The 20,726-nt window shown below is 40.6% G+C and overlaps 1 protein-coding gene across 3 annotated transcripts in view; it reads right to left on the minus strand.

The window, feature by feature from the left end:
* The window catches only part of LOC134356767 (acylamino-acid-releasing enzyme-like), an 81,018-nt gene that overhangs the window by 2,247 nt on the left and 58,045 nt on the right, over nt 1-20,726 (minus strand). For 2 of the 3 annotated variants that reach the window (XM_063067871.1, XM_063067870.1), the window contains exons 16-21: nt 20,177-20,257; nt 16,505-16,585; nt 10,907-10,995; nt 9,637-9,827; nt 6,896-6,998; nt 4,615-4,721 (exon numbers count right to left, since the gene is read on the minus strand). In XM_063067871.1, the coding sequence (XP_062923941.1) occupies nt 4,615-4,721; nt 6,896-6,998; nt 9,637-9,827; nt 10,907-10,995; nt 16,505-16,585; nt 20,177-20,257 (652 nt within the window). The remainder of the gene's footprint in view (nt 1-4,614; nt 4,722-6,895; nt 6,999-9,636; nt 9,828-10,906; nt 10,996-16,504; nt 16,586-20,176; nt 20,258-20,726) is intronic. The other variant, XM_063067872.1, reaches the window with a different exon arrangement.

Consider the following 20,726-nt stretch of genomic DNA (forward strand, 5'->3'; position numbering starts at 1 on the left):
CATCAAGCAACATCTGACTTTGTGCGGAAAACTTTTGTATGGTACTGTATTTGTCAACACAATACAATTTGTCACCACTAGTTACCGTTTGAGTTTGTAAATCTGGCGGGAGCAAAGGATGTTGGGAATGCCTAGGGTGGACCACCACAGGAGGGGCATGGGATATTTGGCCGAGAAGGAGTGGCAAGGGTGGGGGTGTGGTGCGGGTGCAGACACACCCAGCCTTGAGACACCAGGCAAAATCATTTGATTCCAAACAACCTGTTTATTGATCATTACAGAATGTCTCTCTGATGCTTTTTGCTCCCTCCCATCTCCCTTTCTCTTTTCCTAGCCACGATTCCCCCCTACCTGCCCCTTTCCCACTCTCAGTCTACAATACAGACAAATGTCAGAATCAGGTTTATCATCACTCATATATGTCATGAAATTTGTTTTTGCAACAGCAGCAGTACAGTGCAATACATAAAATTAATACAGTACTGTGCAAAAGTCTTAGACACCCTAAATACATACATGTATGTTTATTACTCAGCCCATCAAGTCTGCTACACCATTCCATCATGGTTAATTTATTGTCCCTCTTAACCCCATTCTTCTGCCTTCTCCTTTGATGCCCTGACTAATGAAGAACTATCAACCTCCACTTTAAATACATATGCAATGTCTTGACTTCCACAGTCAGCAATGGCAATGCATTTCACAGACTCAGCACACTCTGACTAAAGAAACACCTCCTCATCTCTGTTCTAAACGGATGACCCTCTATTCTGAGACTGTGCCCTCTGGCCTTAGACTCACACACTATAGGAAACATCCACTCTCTGGAGGTTTTTCAATATTTGATAGGTTTCAATGAGATCACCCCTCATTCTTCTAAACTCCAGCGAGTAGAGCTCGAGGCATCAACCATTCCTCATACATCCTTTCATTCCAAGAATCATTCCTCTGAACATCTTCTGGACCCTCTCCAATGCCAGCACAGATTTCCTGAGACAAGGGGCCCAAAACTTATCACAATACTCTAATATAAACCGTCAGCATCACATCCTTGCACATACTCTGGACCTCTCAAAATCAATGCTAATGGTTGATGCCTCTTGGGCTCTACTTATTGGAGTTTAGAAGAATGCGGGGTGATCTCATTGAAACCTGTCAAATATTGAACTTATTTGCCTTCTTACTACTCACTCAACCTGCAAATCAACCTTTAGAGAATCCTGCACAATGACTCCCAAGCCCCTTTGCACCTCTGATTTGTGGACTTTCTCCTCATTTAGAAAATAGTCTGTGGCTTTATTCCTTCTACCAAAGTATATGACCATACACTTCCCTACTCTATATTTCAATTACCACTCTTTGCCCATTCGCCAATCTGTTCAAGTCTTTCTGCAGACTCACTGCTTGCTCAACACTACATGCCCCTCTTTCTATCTATGTATCTTCTGCAAAGCCATTAATTCCATCATATAATGTGAAAAGAAGGAGTCCTAATACCAACCCCACGGAACACCACTAGTTATCAATAGCCAACCAAAATATCCTCCCTTTATTCCCACTCTTTGCCTCCTGCCAGTTAGCTAATCTTCTATCCAGGCTAATATCTTTCCTGTAATACCATGGGCTATTATCTTGTTAAACAACCTCATGTGCGGTACCCTGTGGATGGCCTTCTGAAAATCAAAGTAAACAACATCCACTAACACAACACGCAAAAATCAGATTTCCAGCATCTGCAGTTTTTCTTCTGTTTGGAACATCCACTGACTCACATTTGTCATTCTTGTCTGATATTTTCTCAAAGAATTTCAAAAGATTTGTCAGACAAGATTTCCCCTTCAGAAAACCATGCTGACTTCGGCATGTCATGTGCCTCCAAGTACCCCCAAGCCTTAGGCTTAACAGTGGACTCCAACATCTTCCCAACCACTGAAGTCAGACTAACTAGCCTATTATTTTCTTTCTCTGCCTCCCCCCTTCTTAAAGAGTGAGTAGCTAGATCTCTGAGGATCTATCCTGGGCCCAACATATTGATGCACTTACAAAGAAGGCACAACAGTGACTATATTTCGTTAGGAGTCTGAGGAGAATTGGTATGTCACCAAAGAAGTCACTCACAAATTTCTACGGACATACTTTGGAGAGCATCACTGTCTGGCTTAGAGAGCCCATTGCACAAGATTGGAAAAAGCTGTGGAAAGTTGTAACTCACCCAGCTCCATCATGGGCACTAGCCTCCCTAGCATCCAGGATACCTTTAAAAGGCAATGCTTCAAAAAGGCAGCAGCAATCATTAAGGGCCCCCATCACCCAGAACATGCCCTTTTCTCATTGCTACCATTAAGGAGGGGTACAGCAGCCTGAAGACATACAATCAATGTTTCAAGAACAGCTTCTTCCCCTCAGTTCTGAATGGACAATGAACCCATGAACACTACGCCTGTATTTCTTCTTTTATTTTGCACTACTTATTTAGTTTTTAATATATACTTATTGTAATTTATAGTTTTTATTATGTATTGCAATGTACTGATGCTGCAAAATTTCACTTCATATGCCAGTGATGGTAAACCTGATTCTGATTCTGAGTGACATATGTACATTTTCCAGACCTCCGGAATCATTCCAGAATCTAGTGATTCTTGAAAGCTGATTACTAATGCTTCCACAACCTCATCAGCTACCTTTTTCAGATCCCTGGGATGTAGTCCATCTGGTCCAGGTGACTTACCTACCTTCTGACCTTTCCATTTCCCAAGCACCTTCTCCTTAGTCACAGCAACCTTGCTGACTTCTGACCCCTGACACTATCGCATTTCTGGCATATTGCTAGTGTTGCCGACACAAAATACTGATGAACTTTTTCAGCCATTTCTTTGTTCCCCATTACTACCTCTTCAGCATAATTTTCCGGCAGTCCAATATCCACTCTCACCTCTCTTTTATTCTTTATATATCTGGGAAAAATAACTTTGATATCCTCTTATATTATTGGCTAGATTATCCTCACATTTAATCTTTTCTCTTGTTAGGGTTTTTTTAGTTGCCTTCTGTTGGTTTTTAAAAGCTACCCAATCCTCTTACCTCCCACTAATCTTTGCAATATAATATGCCCGCTTTTTACTTTTATGTTGTTTTTGAATTTCCTTGACAGCTAGAGTTGCCTCATCCTCCCTTTAGAATACTTCTTCATCTTTGGTATGTATCTATCCTGTGTCTTCCAAATTGTCCCCAGAAACTCCAGCCATATGAATGATTAAACCTAACGATGATCAGGAGATCAGAATTGGAGGTCTTCAGATCTCTAATAGGGGATTACAGGATTATAGTAAGATCATGGACAAAATGATAATGTACTTAAAAATTTTATAATTGTGGTACTGCTTAACCAGAACGGACACACTTTGTGTGAGCAAGGACATATGATGGGTATCAAATTGTCCTCAGATTCCCGAGGCAGATAAGTCTATTGGAACGAAGGCTAGAGGCAACACTGAGTGACATGGAGGTTAGTGCTGCTGCCTCATAGCTCCAGGGCTGATCTTGACTCTGAGAGCTGCCAGCATGGTTAACTTCAATGAAGAATTTCTTCTTAATGGAGGGAAGTAGTAAAAGAATCAATAAGTGGATAAGAGATGGAATATGTTATAGCAGAAGAAACAACGGACCTATTGCAAAGGCTTTGCCAAGGGCTCACATGAACCTAATGGCCCAAGTGATCTCCTCTTGTGTCTTAATAAGTCAGTGAATAAAGATAAGGATGAAGCTTTTGGCATAAATGATCTGATTCATATGCAGTAATAAAAATGGAAATAGATGGTCTTAATTGAATAACAGGATATAGTCCATAGCCTATTGCAGAATAAAACATGACTCCTGAATTATAAGCAGTATGGTTCATTTTCAGATAGTTGCTGATCTGGTCAGAACTCTGATCATTTAGAGACAGAAGAGGGAGGGGAGATGTTGATGAAGTGAAATTGTTAGTGCATACTCGGATAATGATGACTAGGAGTATAACAAGCTGTCTGGATGGCATGCAAAATGAAAGCTTTCACCGTGTATCAGTATAAGTGAAAATAATAAACAAATACAAGTTAAAAAGAAATCAGTAAATTACATAAATTTGGAGGACAGCACAGATTAGAGTGGTGATACAGCAGGGAAGCATGTATAGGGTCTTTTTGGCTGAGATGACAAAGATAAAAACATGCAACATTAATAAGTATAAATTTAATACAGGAACTACAGTCAAATCACTTGTCACAAGATCATTCATTATTAAGTACTTTTTTCTATTGGATACATATGCACAAGGCATCCTGCTGTTTATTGATCCATTACTGCTTTGAGAACACAGGCAGACAGTCTGAATGGATGATCGAACAATCACTTAGCCTTTTGCTTGCATTTGTGGCTATTTGTTCATAGCCAGACAAAGTATTCATAGCTGTGAAATTAAAATTTAGACAAAACATTTACAGCTATGAATTTAATAACAGGACAAAAGGTCCAAATCTGCAGATCTACACAAAGCCTAATCCTCACTATCGAATATAATCCTTGTAGCTGTTGCTTGAGCCCACAGGCTGCTCAGATTTACACAGAACTTACCGTACAGGAACCCCTCTGGCTTTCAGCGCACCGTGGAGTTGAAGACCTTGTGAAGGGTGAACCCGTTTGTCTTTCTCACCTAACATTATCAAAACTGGAGTTGTTGCCTGAAAAAAAAAATATATTTACAAGTACTGAACAGAGACAGTAGGGTTGAGTTAAGTAATTTAAATTATAACATTTTATTTAACTAAATTGTAATCCCAAGCCCACTCTTTCAATATACCTTATTAATATTTCTCCTATAAAATATAATAAAGCAAGTTGTAAATATAATCTGTGGTGACAAAGGGTAATAAAATTTCAGTTACTTGAGATGGTACTGCAGTAATTGGCTTTATTCGATGCAACACGTTTCCCTTTTCAATAATGGAATGTGAAACATGCATCAGGGTCCAATTCCCACCGGTGCCAGTAAATAATCTGTACATTTTTCCCAAGACCACATGGGTTTCCTCCAGGTGCTCTGGTTTTCGCCCACATTTCAAAGATGTACAGGTTAGGATTTGTAAGTTGTGAGTATGCTATGTTAGCACCAGAAGCATGGTGACATCTGCAGGCTGCCCCAGCATGTCCTCAGACTGTGTTGGTCATTGACGCGAACGACACATTTCACTGCCTGTTTCAATGTATATGTGACAAATAAAGCTAATCTTTAATTTTAATTTTTAATTATACCATCTCAGTATATACTAACAGAGGACAAGCCAGTTCAGACAAATGCTCCGAACAGTGAGAGTCATATACAGCACAGAAAACAGGCTCTTCAGCCAAACATCCATAGGAAAACTGAACTAGTCACATTTTCTTGTATTTGGCTCATATCCCTTTAAACCAGGGGTTTCCAGCGTTTTGCATGCCATGAGCCAATAACATTAAGCAAAGGGTCCATGGACCCCCAGGTTCGGAACCCCTGCTTTAAACCTTTCCTATCCAAATCTCTATGAAATGGTGTAATTGTACCTGCCATTACCAATTCTTCTGGCAGTTCATTCAATATTTGCACATCCATGTGTATGAAAAAATTGCTTCTCAGGTTCCTTTTAAATCTCTTTACAGCTCTCAGCTTCTTCCCTCCCCCTCCTGTCTTCTCCTATCATTTCTGATCTCCCCCTCCCCCTCTCAAATCTCTTACTATCTCTTCTTTCAGTTAGTCCTGACGAAGGGTCTAGGTCCGAAACGTCGACTGTACTTCTTCCTATGGATGCTGTCTGGCCTGCTGCGTTCCACCAGCGTTTTGTGTGTGTTGCTTGAATTTCCAGCATCTGCAGTTTTCCTCGTGTTTGTCCTTTTAAATCTTTCTTCTTTTGCTTTAAACCTATGCCCCCTAGTTCTGCCCTCCCCGCCATAGGGAAAAGAACGTGGCTATTCACCGTAAGTGAAAACTGACATACAAATAATTAAAGCTGACATCTCTGATACATTATTTTCTCAGTGACAAGTTTTGTGATGAGAAAAAAAATTCAAGAAGTTTATCAACTAAGCTACTCTTTTCTAATTTTTTGCACTATTTCAATGGCAGCTTGCCTGGAAGATGTAAAAAATAATAGAAATGTCTCTCTTTACAACCCCAGTTCTCAACTTCTCATTCAAAGGTTCAAAATGAATTTATTATCAAAGAATGTATAAATTATACAACCTTGAGATTCGTTTACTTACAGGTAGCCACAAAGCAAGAAACCTGAAAGAACCCAGTTAAAGAAAAAAAATAAAAGACCAACACGCGATGTGCAAGAGAAAGGAAAACAATATTAATTATGAAAACAATTGAAGCGAACAAGATTCTGAACCAAATTGAGTCCTCATATCCAAACTGCAGAGCAGCTCAAAGCCTCACATCAGTTCACAATATTGGAGGGCAAGAGACACAGCAGTCTTTGTAGCCTCAGTGCCATGGAGGAGTGACCATCATGGAGAGTGAGCAAAATCGGTTCTCGTCTCAGAGCCTAACACCCTGTCTTTTCAGTCTAACTGGGCCGCTGATTAAATTGACCAAAAAACCAAACAGCGAAAGGCTTCATAGCCGTGGAGAGAGGAGTGAACATCATGGACTGCAAGCAAAATCAACTCTCGCCTCCAATCTGGGCCAGTGTTTAAAGTGTCCTAACAGCAGGTTGCACCTCGCATTAAGACCTGGCCACTGTGAGGGCTCGGGGCCTAGACCATGCCGCCCAGCAACTTGCTCTTATGGTTCCCTCCCACATGGCCCTCGATTTTTCTTCAACCATGTGCCTATCTAAAGGTCTCTTAAATCTCCATAATGCTCCAGCTTCCTTCTTACCTGAGAAATATATATAATGGGCGATTTGCTCAATAATGTTGCCAGCATAGAAGGAGTAGGTAACTGGTCTGGGGCAAACTCAAAGCCAGCTTGCACCATAGTGCTGTTGAGAAAAGACACCAAAATAAAACAAAACAGACCTTAACTTGCATTTACTAGTCTACTTCAAAATTAAAGTCAGCTGTACCTCAGGTCAAGGGAGGTCCAAAAATATTTTGCTGTTTCTGAGATTATATACCCTTAAGCCAACCTCTGCTTTGCCCCGTGACTAATAAATGGCAGCAACAAATAACATCTTCCTTTAATTTCCCTGCCTCCTCTAATGGGGCACTGAAACCTTCACTAGACATATGACCTTCTTAAGCCTGTATGGGTCAGACTGAAAGTAAAATTGTTACCTCTCATTGCAGCTCGGACAGCAAAATAATTGCCATGCTTACAATTCAATGCTATCAGCATAGTGAGGATCCCCAGTTCCCAAGACAATTCAGTTATCACAAATACAAAGCTTAAGGAAAAGTAATGTCCACTTTTTCAGACAAATGAATAATACTGAAAATAACAACCTGGCCTAATGCAAAGCATTTGCAAATTAGAATAGAAAAGTATTCAGTTAAAAACTGTGAATATGAAGTAGAGTATCAGAACTTATCCAAAGGTCAAATAGCTGTGATTACAGCGTGCTATGGACATACCACCATTAGCACTTGGTCTCCACGAAGTCCCTTTTCCAACTTGAACAAATCCAAAATCGAGCACAGATATGTGGGATTTGGCAAATTCCCAAGCTACCTATCGTAATCTTTTTATGCGGCAATTTTAAATTTCAAAATTTAAGAGATAATGTGTAGAATACTAATAAAATAGAGCAAATTAAGCTTAATTGGCCTCCTAACAACATAATAAAAATAACAGAAAATGATTGTGGTTCTCAGCAATTCAAATACTGTCTGAGGAGAAAGATACATTAATACTTTATATTAATGGATTTTCATTTAACCTCACCTTGAATACACCCAGTGACTGAATAATCATAGCCTTCCAAGGCATACGGTTTCTGAGATTTACACTGCACTAGGATTTCTCCTGTCTAATTACTAAATAGCTGATTCTTCATTCCCAGACAAGGCTCCCTGATTCTGGATTCTCCATGCATAAAAAGCTTCTCCAGATCCACCATATGAATTCCTCTCAAGAATTTTACCTACTTCTATGACATCACCTCTCTTCCTTCTAAACTCCAGTGGATGGGTGTTAACCCACCTCACTCTCCCTCACAGCATTATCACTGCATGTCAAAAACCATTTTAGTGAGTGTACTCTACACTTATTCCAAGACAAGCATACATCATTTTTCAGCTATAGAGATCAGAATTACACACTATATTGCACACGAGGTCTCAACAAAGCCCTGTGCAATTACATTAAGAATTTAAAACTTAGAATTTCCCAGAACTTCTAGAATCATTTCTCAGTGATTTCTCTCAAGTGCATCAATGTTTATTTTCAAGAAGGCACCTCTTTATAATACTTGTATTTTTTCTTGGTATTCTAACATGTTTTGATTGAATGAGTGCAGATAAAAATTGCAAAAACAATTAAGTGTTCAATAGAACTATAGAACACCCAGGAATCTACAAAGGGAGCAGAGGAGAAATCATACAGTAGCACTATCATTTCAATAACGTTTTTCTCTAAATAAATGAATAAATTAAAAATCTTCAATTATCTTCAATCAGTCAAAATTGTAGCTTACATTTTTAAGCAGTTACTGTGGTATGATTAAAGTTAATATGAAAATATGTAATATTTTGGTACATTTAGAGGGTGCTGGGGAGTACAAATACAGTGGCAGTCAATAACAAACTCATCAAGAAATTAAATAAGGACTGCAGAGGCAAGTTTTTAATCTTTAAAAAAAAGTGAAGAAATTATCACAGAGGATTGTTGAGACACAAAAGCATATGGAGAGGAGGGAATAAAAGGTTACGTTGAAAGGAAACCAAATGAGGCAAAACAGTGTGAACTGGTTGTACAATTAGTGTGATCCAGGTGCAATGTGGCTCACTTTTCCTTAATTATATAGTTTAGCTTGAAAATAGGTGGTACATCATTACTTGCAACATCGTGATGTCTTCAATTCCCTATACAATTAATTTCTAGAGTCTCTAAATCAGCCTGACAATCTACTAACACGTACAAAATGTTGGAGGAATTCAGCAGGTCAGGCAACATCTACGGAAGGAATAAACAGTCAACATTTCGAGCCAAGACCTTTCGTCAAGACTGGTGTCTACTTCACCCAGTCCTGATGATGGGTCTCAGCCTGAAACATCGACTGCTTATTCCTTTCAGTAGGTTGCCAAGCTCCTCCAGCATTTTGTATGTGTTATTCTGGATTTTCAACATCTGCCGAATCTCTTGCGTTTATGATTTGCTGCCAATTTAGTTTAAGGTTACTGTAATTCTATGCTATGCGGCATAGCTATTCGGTGTTTCAACCTCAACAAGTTCATTACATTGTAGGGAGCCTAGAAGCAAGAGAGATCTTTATCATATAACTATGGTTGGAATACAGTCTAGTTCTCAAAAATGAAAAGCATGTGAATGCATTGAGGTGCAGAAATTTAATTTTTCACTGAAAAATAACTTTAGTAATTACAATTTCTATGTTTGTACATACTGAGAAACAAAATATGATACATATTATGTGTGTATATTCCAGGAGAATCCAAACTCACTGGTCAGGAATATCTGTTGTACCCAGCTTGGAAGCCAGGTTAATGACAGGATTCCTCGTGGCGAAGGCCTTGTAGAAACCAGGATACTGGCCAATCAGGTGACAACAAATAAATCCTCCATGTGAGCCACCAATTAGCAAAATCTTCTCAGAATTTACAAATCCTTCCTTTAACACACTTTCAACAGCAAACTGAAATAAAACACAGACTTTTGGAGCAGTATACAAAAAGAAATTGCCATTGGAGTATCACCAGTTTCTTCAACAAATCTGAACTTGATCACAGTACTCCTCTATCTGAAGTTCTTCAGCATTAGAAGAATTACATTAAACAAATGATGCATCTCACCCCAAGGTATTCATTGCAGAATTCTATTGTACATGAGATCTAAGGTAACATGCACAACGTAACAGGTCTTCTTAAGTAGGCTGTGACCATGGAGAAGGGCATCTTACCATATATTTTGTATTTCCTTGCCCTGGTTTCTGTCCCTGGCATTCTTCCCACATGACAAGTCCATTGATAGCTTCCTATAGCTGAATTCCTCATAATCAACTGCAGTGCCAATTTTGGCATAATCTGAAAGCTGCTTAATCTATCATTGGTAAATTGAAAGCACATCTTGAAAGGCAGGTTTCTCAGAGAGTCCCAGTTCATATGATATTATAGTCACTAAAACTACAATCACTGCCACTGAGCCAATTCTGGAGTAGTGTCACTTTCCCTTGGATCCTATGAGCCTTTACTTACTGTTCTTCATGTTCTCCACAAATCCATCCCTGCTTTCTTTTATTAATCTGTAACTGTCTTTTAGAATATTTTCCACTAATTTGCTACACACTTATGTAATTCTTTTAAGCTTTCCACTACTTAATCCATCCTTTTAAAGTAAAGAAACCACATCAGCGTTCTTCGTATGAGCAGTAAATTTCAATATTTTTAACTCCAATATTTCATTATACGTTTGTACTATAAGAAAAACAGAAAACTGAAATATTCTACAAAAATAAAGTATGGTATAAATGACTTCCAAAAGTATGTTGCACTTTATTGCATCTCATCTCATTTTGATTCTATGTTTTTTCTGCATCCTGTTATTCAGGATTAAGGTCTTTTACCAAAACAACCACTCACCGTCCAGAATGTAATACAGATGAAGTAGATGAAGTTCCAAGAAACATTCCTCAGTATTCAAGTCTTGCCTATTCCAGTAATTCTGGCTGTTAGCTCCATCTGAAATTCTGTAAAAATTATTTGACTAGCTCATTACCTGCACATCTTTCACGTCTTGGCTTCCTATATTACCGAGTAGTGACCAAATACTGTCTTGTCCAAAGCCACAAGATCCTCTATAATTCACTGAAAGAAACACAAAATGCCCCCCATCAGGATCACGGGATCACAAATTGTACAGTATAGAAATGCAGCCTTTTTGGCTATCACATCTATGCTTACTTATGCTAATCCTATTTGACCAAAAGTTCCATGGCCCATCCATTCCTTTCTAAACCAAGTACTGCATCTATCCAAATACATTTTAAACACTGTAATTGTATCTGCCTCCACAAACTCAACTGGCAACTTTATCTGGATATTCTTGCCCTCTGCGTGAAAAATTTATACCACAGATTGCTTTTAAATTTCTCCTCTCTCACCTTAAATCTGTGCTTTCTAGTTCTAGATTCCTTTGCCATTGGAGGAAGATTCTAATTATCTATCCCATCATGTTCCTCATAATTTTATAAAATCCAAGATCACCCTTCAGCCTCTTATATTCCAGTGAGAATATATCCAGTTTATCCAATCTCTCCTTACAACTACAACACTCTATCACAGGCAACACAATGGTGAATCTTCTACACTCTCTCTATTGCTATCATATCTTTTCTATAGTATGACCAGATCTGTATGCTCTACTCTAAGGATGGTCTAATCAATGCTTTGTACATCTACACCATGATATCCAGTTCATATTCAAAGCACTGGCCTATGAAGATGAGCCTTTTTCATTACCCTATCAACCTGCATCACATACTTCCAAAGAGCTATGGGACTTGCATCCCAAGTCTCGCTGTACATCATTGTTTCTAATGTCCCTGCTACAGTATTTACTTAAATTGCCCTACCAAAATTAGAATTTCCAAAGTGTATTACCTTACACTTCTCTGGATTAAATTTCATTTGTCTCTACTCTGCACATCTTTCCAGTTAACTAATCAGACTTTATGATTGCAATTTGGAATAAGGCTGGGTCAATGATTTAAAATATTTTATAAATGTTCCACAAAGTTAGGCCAACCATCGACTTCTGTACATTAGCCAGTAACTCACAGTAAGAATAACCAACAATCCTTTAAGTCAGAAATAACTAAAACCAGATTTAAAACAGAAAATGTTGGAACAACTAATTTGGTTAACATTTCAAACCTATGACCTTGGCAGTCTACTGAATATTCCTGACATTTTCTACTTTTGCCAATTTTGCAGTATTTTAATTTGGTGAAAGCAGATTTGTCCAATTGTTGATCATAGAGTCATAGAAAAGTACAGCACAGAAATAGGACCCTCTGCCCATCTAGTCCATGCCAAAACTATTGAAGCTGCCTACTCCCATTGACCTGGTCCAAGATAAATTTTCTACTATAAGACCATAAGACATAGGAGCAGAATTAGGCCATTTGGCCCATCAAGTCTGCTCTTACATTCAATCATGGCTGATCCTTTTTTTCTCTCCTCCTCAACCTTATTTCCTGGCCTTCTCCCCATAACCTTTGATGCTATCAAGAACCTATTAATCTCTGCCTTAAATACACCGAACAACTTGGCCTCCACAGCTGCATGTGGCAACAAATTCTACAAATTTACCACCCTCTGGCTAAAGAAATTTCTCTGTATCTCTGTTTTGAATGGATGCCCTTCTATACTGAGGTTGTGCCCTCTTGTTCTGGACCTTCCCACCATGGGAAACATCCTTTCCACATTACTCTGTCTAGGCCTTTCAACATTCAAAAGGCTTCAATGAGATCCCCCCTCATCCTTCTAAATTACAGCAAGTACAGACCCAGAGCTATCAAATGTTCCTCGTATGATAACCCTTTCATTCCTGGAATCGTCCTTGTGATCCTCCTCTGGATCCTCTCCAATGTCAGCACATCTCTTCTAAGATGAGGAGCCCAAAACTGTACACCCAAGCTGAGGCCTCACCAGTGCCTTATAAAGCCTCAGCATCACATCCCTGCTCTTGTATTCTAGACCTCTTGAAATGAATGCTAATCTCACATTTCAAAGTTGCTGGTGAACGCAGCAGGCCAAGCAGCATCTGTAGGAAGAGGTGTGGTCGACATTTCAGGCCGAGACCCTTCGTCAGGACTAACTGAAGGAAGAGTGAGTAAGGGATTTGAAAGTTGGAGGGGGAGGGGGAGATCCAAACTGATAGGAGAAGACAGGAGGAGGAGGGATAGAGCCAAGAGCTGGACAGGTGATAGGCAAAAGGGGATACGAGAGGATCATGGGACAGGAGGTCCGGGAAGAAAGACAAGGGGGGGGGGATCCAGAGGATGGGCAAGAGGTATATTCAGAGGGACAGAGGGAGAAAAAGGAGAGTTAGAGAAAGAATGTGTGCATAAAAATGAGTAACAGATGGGGTACGAGGAGGAGGTGGGGCCTTAGCGGAAGTTAGAGAAGTCAATGTTCATGCCATCAGGTTGGAGGCTACCCAGACGGAATATAAGGTGTTGTTCCTCCAACCTGAGTGTGGCTTCATCTTTACAGTAGAGGAGGCCGTGGATAGACATGTCAGAATGGGAATGGGATGTGGAATTAAAATGTGTGGCCACTGAGAGATCCTGCTTTCTCTGGCGGATAGAGCGTAGATGTTCAGCAAAGCGGTCTCCCAGTCTGGGTCGGGTCTCGCCAATATATAAAAGGCCACATCGGGAGCAGTGGACGCAGTATATCACCCCAGTCGACTCACAGGTGAAGTGTTGCCTCACCTGGAAGGACTGTTTGGGGCCCTCAATGGTGGTAAGGGAGGAAGTGTAAGGGCATGTGTAGCACTTGTTCCACTTACACGGATAAGTGCCAGGAGGGAGATCAGTGGGGAGGGATGGGGGGGACGAATGGACAAGGGAGTTGTGTAGGGAGCGATCCCTGCGGAATGCAGAGAGAGGCGGGGAGGGAAAGATGTGCTTAGTGGTGGGATCCCGTTGGAGGTGGCGGAAGTTACGGAGAATAATATGTTGGAACTGGAGGCTGGTGGGGTGGTAGGTGAGGACCAGGGGAACCCTATTCCTAGTGGGGTGGCGGGAGGATGGAGTGAGAGCAGATGTACGTGACATGGGGGAGATGCGTTGAAGAGCAGAGTTGATAGTGGAGGAAGGGAAGCCCCTTTCTTTAAAAAAGGAAGACACTCCCTACGCAACTCCCTTGTCCATTCGCACCCCCCATTCCTCCCCACTGACCACCCTCCTGGCACTTATCCGTATAAGCGGAACAAGTGCTACATATGCCCTTACACTTCCTCCCTTACCACCATTCAGGGCCCCAAACAGTCCTTCCAGGTGAGGCAACACTTCACCTGTGAGTCGACTGGGGTGATATACTGTGTCTGGTGCTCCCGATGTGGCCTTTTATATATTGGCGAGACCCGACGCAGACTGGGAGACCGCTTTGCTGAACATCTACGCTCTGTCCGCCAGAGAAAGCAGGATCTCTCAGTGGCCACGCATTTTAATTCCACATCCCATTCCCATTCTGACATGTCTATCCACGGCCTCCTCTACTGTAAAGGTGAAGCCACACTCAGGTTGGAGGAACAACACCTTATATTCCGTCTGGGTAGCCTCCAACCTGATGGCATGAACATCGACTTCTCTAACTTCTGCTAAGGCCCCACCTCCCCCTCGTACCCCATCTGTTACTCATTTTTATGCACACATTCTTTCTCTCACTCTCCTTTTTCTCCCTCTGTCCCTCTGAATATACCTCTTGCCCATCCTCTTTCTTCCCAGACCTCCTGTCCAATGATCCTCTCGTATCCCCTTTTGCCTATCACCTGTCCAGCTCTTGGCTCTATCCCTCCCCCTCCTGTCTTCTCCTACCATTTTGGATCTCCCCCTCCCCCTCCAACTTTCAAATCCCTTACTCACTCTTCCTTCAGTTAGTCCTGAAGAAGGGTCTCGGCCTGAAACATCGACTGCACCTCTTCCTACAGATGCTGCTTGGCCTGCTGCGTTCACCAGCAACTTTGATGCGTGTTGCTTGAATTTCCAGCATCTGCAGAATTCCTGTTGTTTGTGTTTAATCTCACATTTGCCTTCCTCACCACCGAGTCAACCTGCAAGTTAACCTTAGGGTGTTCTGCACAAGGACTCCCAAGTCCCTTTGCACCTCAGATTTTTGGATTTTCTCCTCGTTTTGAAAATAGTATGCACATTTATTTCTACTATCAAGGAGCATGACCATGCACTTTCCAACATTATATTTCATTTGCCACTTCCTTGCCCACTTGCCTAATCTGTCTAAGTCCTTCTACACCCTACCTGTTTCCTCAACACTACCTGCCTCTCCACCATTCTTCGTATCATCTGCAAACTTGGCAACAAAGCCATCTACTTCATCATCTAAATCATTTATATACAACATAAAAAGAAGTGGTCCCAAAACTGGCCCCTGCAGAACACCAGTAGTCACTGGTAGCCAACCAGAAAAGGTTCCTTTTATTCCCACTCGCTGTCTTTTTCTAATTAGCCAATGCTCTAACTATATTAGTAACTTTCCTGTAATATCATGGGCTCTTAACTCGGTAAGCAGCTTCATGTGTGACACCTTGTCAAAGGTCTTCTGAAAGCCCAAATATACAACATCCACTGCATCCTTTTTTTCTATCCTACTTGTAATCTCCTCAAAGAATTCCAACAGATCATCAGGCAGGATTTTCCCTTAAGGAAACCATGCTGACTTTGTCCCTTCTTGTCCTGTGCACCAAGTACTCTATCACCTCATCCTTAACAATTGACTCTAACATCTTCCCAACCACTGAGGTCAGGCTAACTGGTCTATAACTTCCTTTCTGCTGCCTTCCTCCTTTCTTAAAGAGTGAAGTGACACTTGCAATTTTCCAGTTCTCTGGCACCATGTCAGAGTCCAATGATTTTTGAAAGATCATTTCTAATTCTGCCACACCCTTTCCCAAGGCTCAATACTGAGTAACTCCTCATGATTTACGCTTAATTTACCCACTTCCCCTGACTACTTTGCTTGTCTCTTAGCTTTGCTAAGTAACAATTAAATTAACAATTACAGCACAGAAGCAGACCATCCCGGCCCTTCAAGTCTCCCTCTTCTTGAAGCAACCTCACCATGACACATCGCCTCACAGCTTCGCAGGATGAACAGGCTACTCCAATCACTTCTTTTCATTACCCCTCACTAGCTGAATCTTCATGTCTATTTCCAGGTCCATTTCCTTCCAGATCCATCTTTGCAAAATAATGTCCCTAATTTTTTTTCATATGACAATATATTTAAACTCCCAAATGCTAAATCATTGGTCTACCGTTCACAAAACAGTTGCAGCTAACTGAATGCACTGCCTTTCCTACCAAATATTAGCTTTTTGGATATGAAAGGAATAAAAGGGTAAGGGTACAGAAAAGTGTTGATGGAGTAAAAGATTAGCCATGAGCTTTTTGAATACTTGAGCAAGATCAAGATCTCCTCCTGATTCCACTTATTTTGTTCGTTTGAATCGGATTTCATACTCTTGATTATTATTTGATGTACTCTCATTAATAAACAAATACAAGGCTAACATTGAATGAGATCCAAAATGAGGCAGGGGAAAAAAAATATTAAACTGAGCACTTACCAAGCAGTACTGAATATCCTAGCCTACACAAGGCAATGGGCAGCAACATCCAACATGTAATGAAGACAGAGTTAGGTCCTCCTGTACAAAGGAGACAGCATCAAGATATAACTGAAGTGGCCAGCTGAAATAGGATCCAATTATGTACCAGTAGCTTTTTTAAAATTCCTACATAGATGGCATTGTTTCTTGGAAAGTGATAATACTCAATGCTATTATAAACAAAAATCAAACTGATCCTGAATGATAAAAAGACAAATTCATTATCTCATGATTATCAGTCATATGCATTTGGTTACTGAGAATAACTGATACATGTGGAAATATAAAAGCAAGGATGTAATGCTAAGGAATTGGTCAGACCGCACTTGGGAGTATTGCGCGCAGTTTTGAGCACTTTATCTAAGACAAGACGTGCTGGCATTGGAGAGGATCCAGAGGAGATTCACGAGAATGATTCAGGGAATGAAAAGGTTAACACATGAGGAATGTTTGTTAGCTCTGCACCTGTACTCGCTGGAGTTTATCAGAATCAGATTTATTATCACCAGCATGTGTCATGAAATTTCTTAACTTAGCAGTTCAATGCAATACATAATATAGAAGAAAAAAAAGTAAAAATAAATAAATAAGTAAATCATTTACAGTATATGTATATGACAGCGGCCACACCCCGGGCAACGGCTTCGACAAGCCGGCTAAACCAGGTGAGGGTACCCGATGGGTCTCAAACCCTCGGTGAGATAGGGAGTTGTCTATCCCAGCATGTGAAGACAGACTCTGGCGGATGGAGCGGACGAGACCAATGGAAGGTCCAACGGTCAAGAAGACGGTCTCTGCGAGCGTTGTGGAACATGTAGAGCACGACAAGACACAGATGATGTACTGGTCATCCACTGCTCCTAGTCCCATCTCCAGCCGTCTCGACTCTGTCTTGCCACTGGATCCAGATGGGAACTGGGAAGAGAGAGTGATGCTGACGCTGCACAACTCTTCCTCAGGTAAATCTAAATCAAGCGCTAGTCTCGAAACTATCAATGGTGTCAAAGTCTTCATCGATGATGATGGACGAACCTTAATGTATATGAATAGATTAAAAATAGAGCAAAAACAGAAATAATATACATTAAAAAAGTGAGGTAGTGTTCATGGGTTCAATGTTCATTTAGGAATCAGATGGCAGAGGGGAAGAAGCTGTTCCTGAGTTGCTGAGTGTGTGCCTTCAGGCTTCTGTATCCTCTACCTGACGGTAACAATGAGAAAAGGGCATGCCTTGGGTGCTGGGGGTCTTTAGTAATGGACGCTGCCTTCCTGAGACACCACTCCTTAAAGATGCCCTGTCAACTTTGTAAGCTAGTCCCCAAGATGGAGCCATCTAAATTTACAACCCTCTACAGCTTCTTTGGATCCTACGCAGTAGCAACCCCACCACCATACCAAACAAGATGTAGGGCCAGAGAGATGCCATCTCTCTGGCCCTACATTCCTCCTTAGAACACCTGGTGAATAAAGATGCATACGTAAGGCTCCTTTTCATTGACTACAGCTCTGCCTTTAATACCATCATTCCAAATAAACTGATTCCTAAGCTCCGGAACCTGGGCCTTAGCACTCAGATCTGCAGCTGGATCAACTTCCCCACAGACAGGACCCAGGCTGTAAAAATAGGGGACAAGCTCTCCTCCACAATTACTCTGAGCACCGGTGCCCCACAAGGTTGTGTACTCAGCCCCCTGCTGTACTCACTGTACACCCATGATTGTGTAGTCAAGTTTCCATCAAACTCAATATCTAAGTTTGCTGATGACACAACAATTGTAGGCCGTATCTCGGGTAATGATGAGTTTGAGTACAGAGAGGCAATTAAGAACCAACCTGGTGGCATGGTACAAAGACAATAACCTATACCTCAACATCAGCAAGACGAAGGAATTGGTTGTTGACTTCAGAAGGAGTAGTGGACCGCACAACCCAATTTACATCAGTGGTGCACAAGTGGAACAGGTCAAAAGCTTTAAGTTCCTCGAGGTCAATATCACAAATCACTTGACTTGGTCCAACAAAGCAAAGTTCACTGCCAAGAAGGCCCACCAGCACCTTTCCTTCCTGAGAAAACTAAAGAAATTTGGCCTGTCCCCTAAAACCCTCACTAATTTTTATAGATGCACCATAGAAAGCATTCTTCTAGGGTGCATCACAACCCGGTATGGAAGTTGTCCTGTCCAAGACTGAAAGAAGCTGCAGAAGATTGTGAACACGGCGCAGCACATCACACAAATCAATCTTTCGTCCGTGGACTCACATTACACCGCACGCTGTCGGAGCAGTGCTGCCAGGATAATCAAGGACGCGACTCACCCAGCCAACACACTTTTTGTCCCTCTTCCCTCCAGGAGGAGCTTGAAGACTCGTACAGCCAGATTTGGGAACAGCTTCTTTCCAACTGTGATGAGACTGCTGAATGGATCCTGACCCGGATCTGAGCCATACCCTCCAAATATCCAGACCTGCCTCTCGGTCTTTTTTGCACTATCTTACTTCCCATTTTTCTATTTTCTATTTATGATTTATAATTTAAATTTTTAATATTTACTAATTTTAACTATTTTTAATATTTAAAATATTTAATATTTGTAATCCAGGGAGTGTGAAGCACAGAATCAAATATCACTGTGATGATTGTACGTTCTAGTACCAATTGTTCGGCGACAATAAAGTGTAAAGTATAACAGCGATGCAGCCTTATTGAGAAGAATAAAGATGGATTTTAATAAAACCTATTGAATATTGAAATGCCTAGATAGAGTGGATGTGGAGAGGATGTTTACTGCAGTGGGGAGTCTAGGACCAGAATATAAAGCCTCAGGATAAATATACATCTCTTTAGATCAGAGATGAGGATATATATTCCTTTAGCCAGAGGGTGGTGAATCTGTGGAATTCATTGCCACAAACGGCTGTGGAGGCCAAGTCATTGGGTATATTTAAAGTAGAGGTTAATAGGTTTTAGTTTAGTAAGGGTGAGAAAATTATGGGGAGAAAGCAGTAAAATAGGGGTTGAGAGGGATAATAAGTCAGCCATGACTGAATGGTGGAGCAGACACAATGGACCAAATAGCCTAACTCTGCTCCCATGTCTTACGGTCTATAAATATAAAGTTGCATGAATACACAATAAGTGACAAATAATATCACAAAATGAAATAGTTTTTTTTAAAATTAAGATCCATCTTTAATACTATTAGGGTCAAAATGGCTCGACAAGTCCATAGAATTATCTGCATTGTCATTGAATAGGTCACTCTGACCAGAGATTAACAATATTAACCCATAAATCTTGGAAAGAGGCTATTCATAGAGAAAATTAGATTTTCAAATGCATCTTAATTAGTGGTGTCCCTTTCATATCCTTACAATTAATGGTAAAATCCATCAGCTTGCCTATTGTTACAACCTCACAAGATTTAATATTTTATACTGCTTGTTGTGAACTTGGAACTTCAGGCTTATAATTTTAGTGAAGGGAAAATTTAAATTAAGAACCAATTCAAGTACAATCTTCCCTTTGTGCCTTCTAGCCAAGTTTTGAAGAAAGCCCTGCAAAATGTTACACAAAACTAACAGGCAATAATCAGTATTAACAGGGCACTGTTCAAACACCCATCTGCTTACCATGTGGACTTACAACAAGTGGGGGTTTTCCATTTTTTTCCTGCCCAGGAACAAGCAAAATACCTTCAAAGAGAAGACTCCCTGTCAGGAAAAAAATACAAAAGTTAGAACCAGATAAAATCATACGCAACTAGGTGTGCCACATCTCCCACCTCTAGTGATGAACAGTTTGACGCTGAGTAAATTAGAGAAAATCTCTATTGGCCTTGCGTTGTGATAGACCATTAAGTAGACACTGAATATCGTAAATATTTATTAGTTTTGGTAATTCAAGCATACTATGTCAGATAAAAAAAGATCCTGGTGAATAGTGACAAAACAGACAAATCTCATCCAATTTCTGACTAGAAATGCATCCTTAGCTCATCAACATTTAAGGTCAAATAATATGAAATAATAGAAAAAATAAAGATCTGCGCACCACCATTTTCTGATGCAGACACTCAGCATAGCTTAAGTTAAAAGGAGGTACTGTATATGGTAAATTAATTAATTGCAAACCATTGACTCCTACTGTTATGTGCATTACAGAGGTTTGAATAGCACACGA

This window comes from Mobula hypostoma, chromosome 15, assembly GCF_963921235.1.
Source record: "Mobula hypostoma chromosome 15, sMobHyp1.1, whole genome shotgun sequence".
In the NCBI taxonomy this organism is placed as follows: domain Eukaryota; kingdom Metazoa; phylum Chordata; class Chondrichthyes; order Myliobatiformes; family Myliobatidae; genus Mobula; species Mobula hypostoma.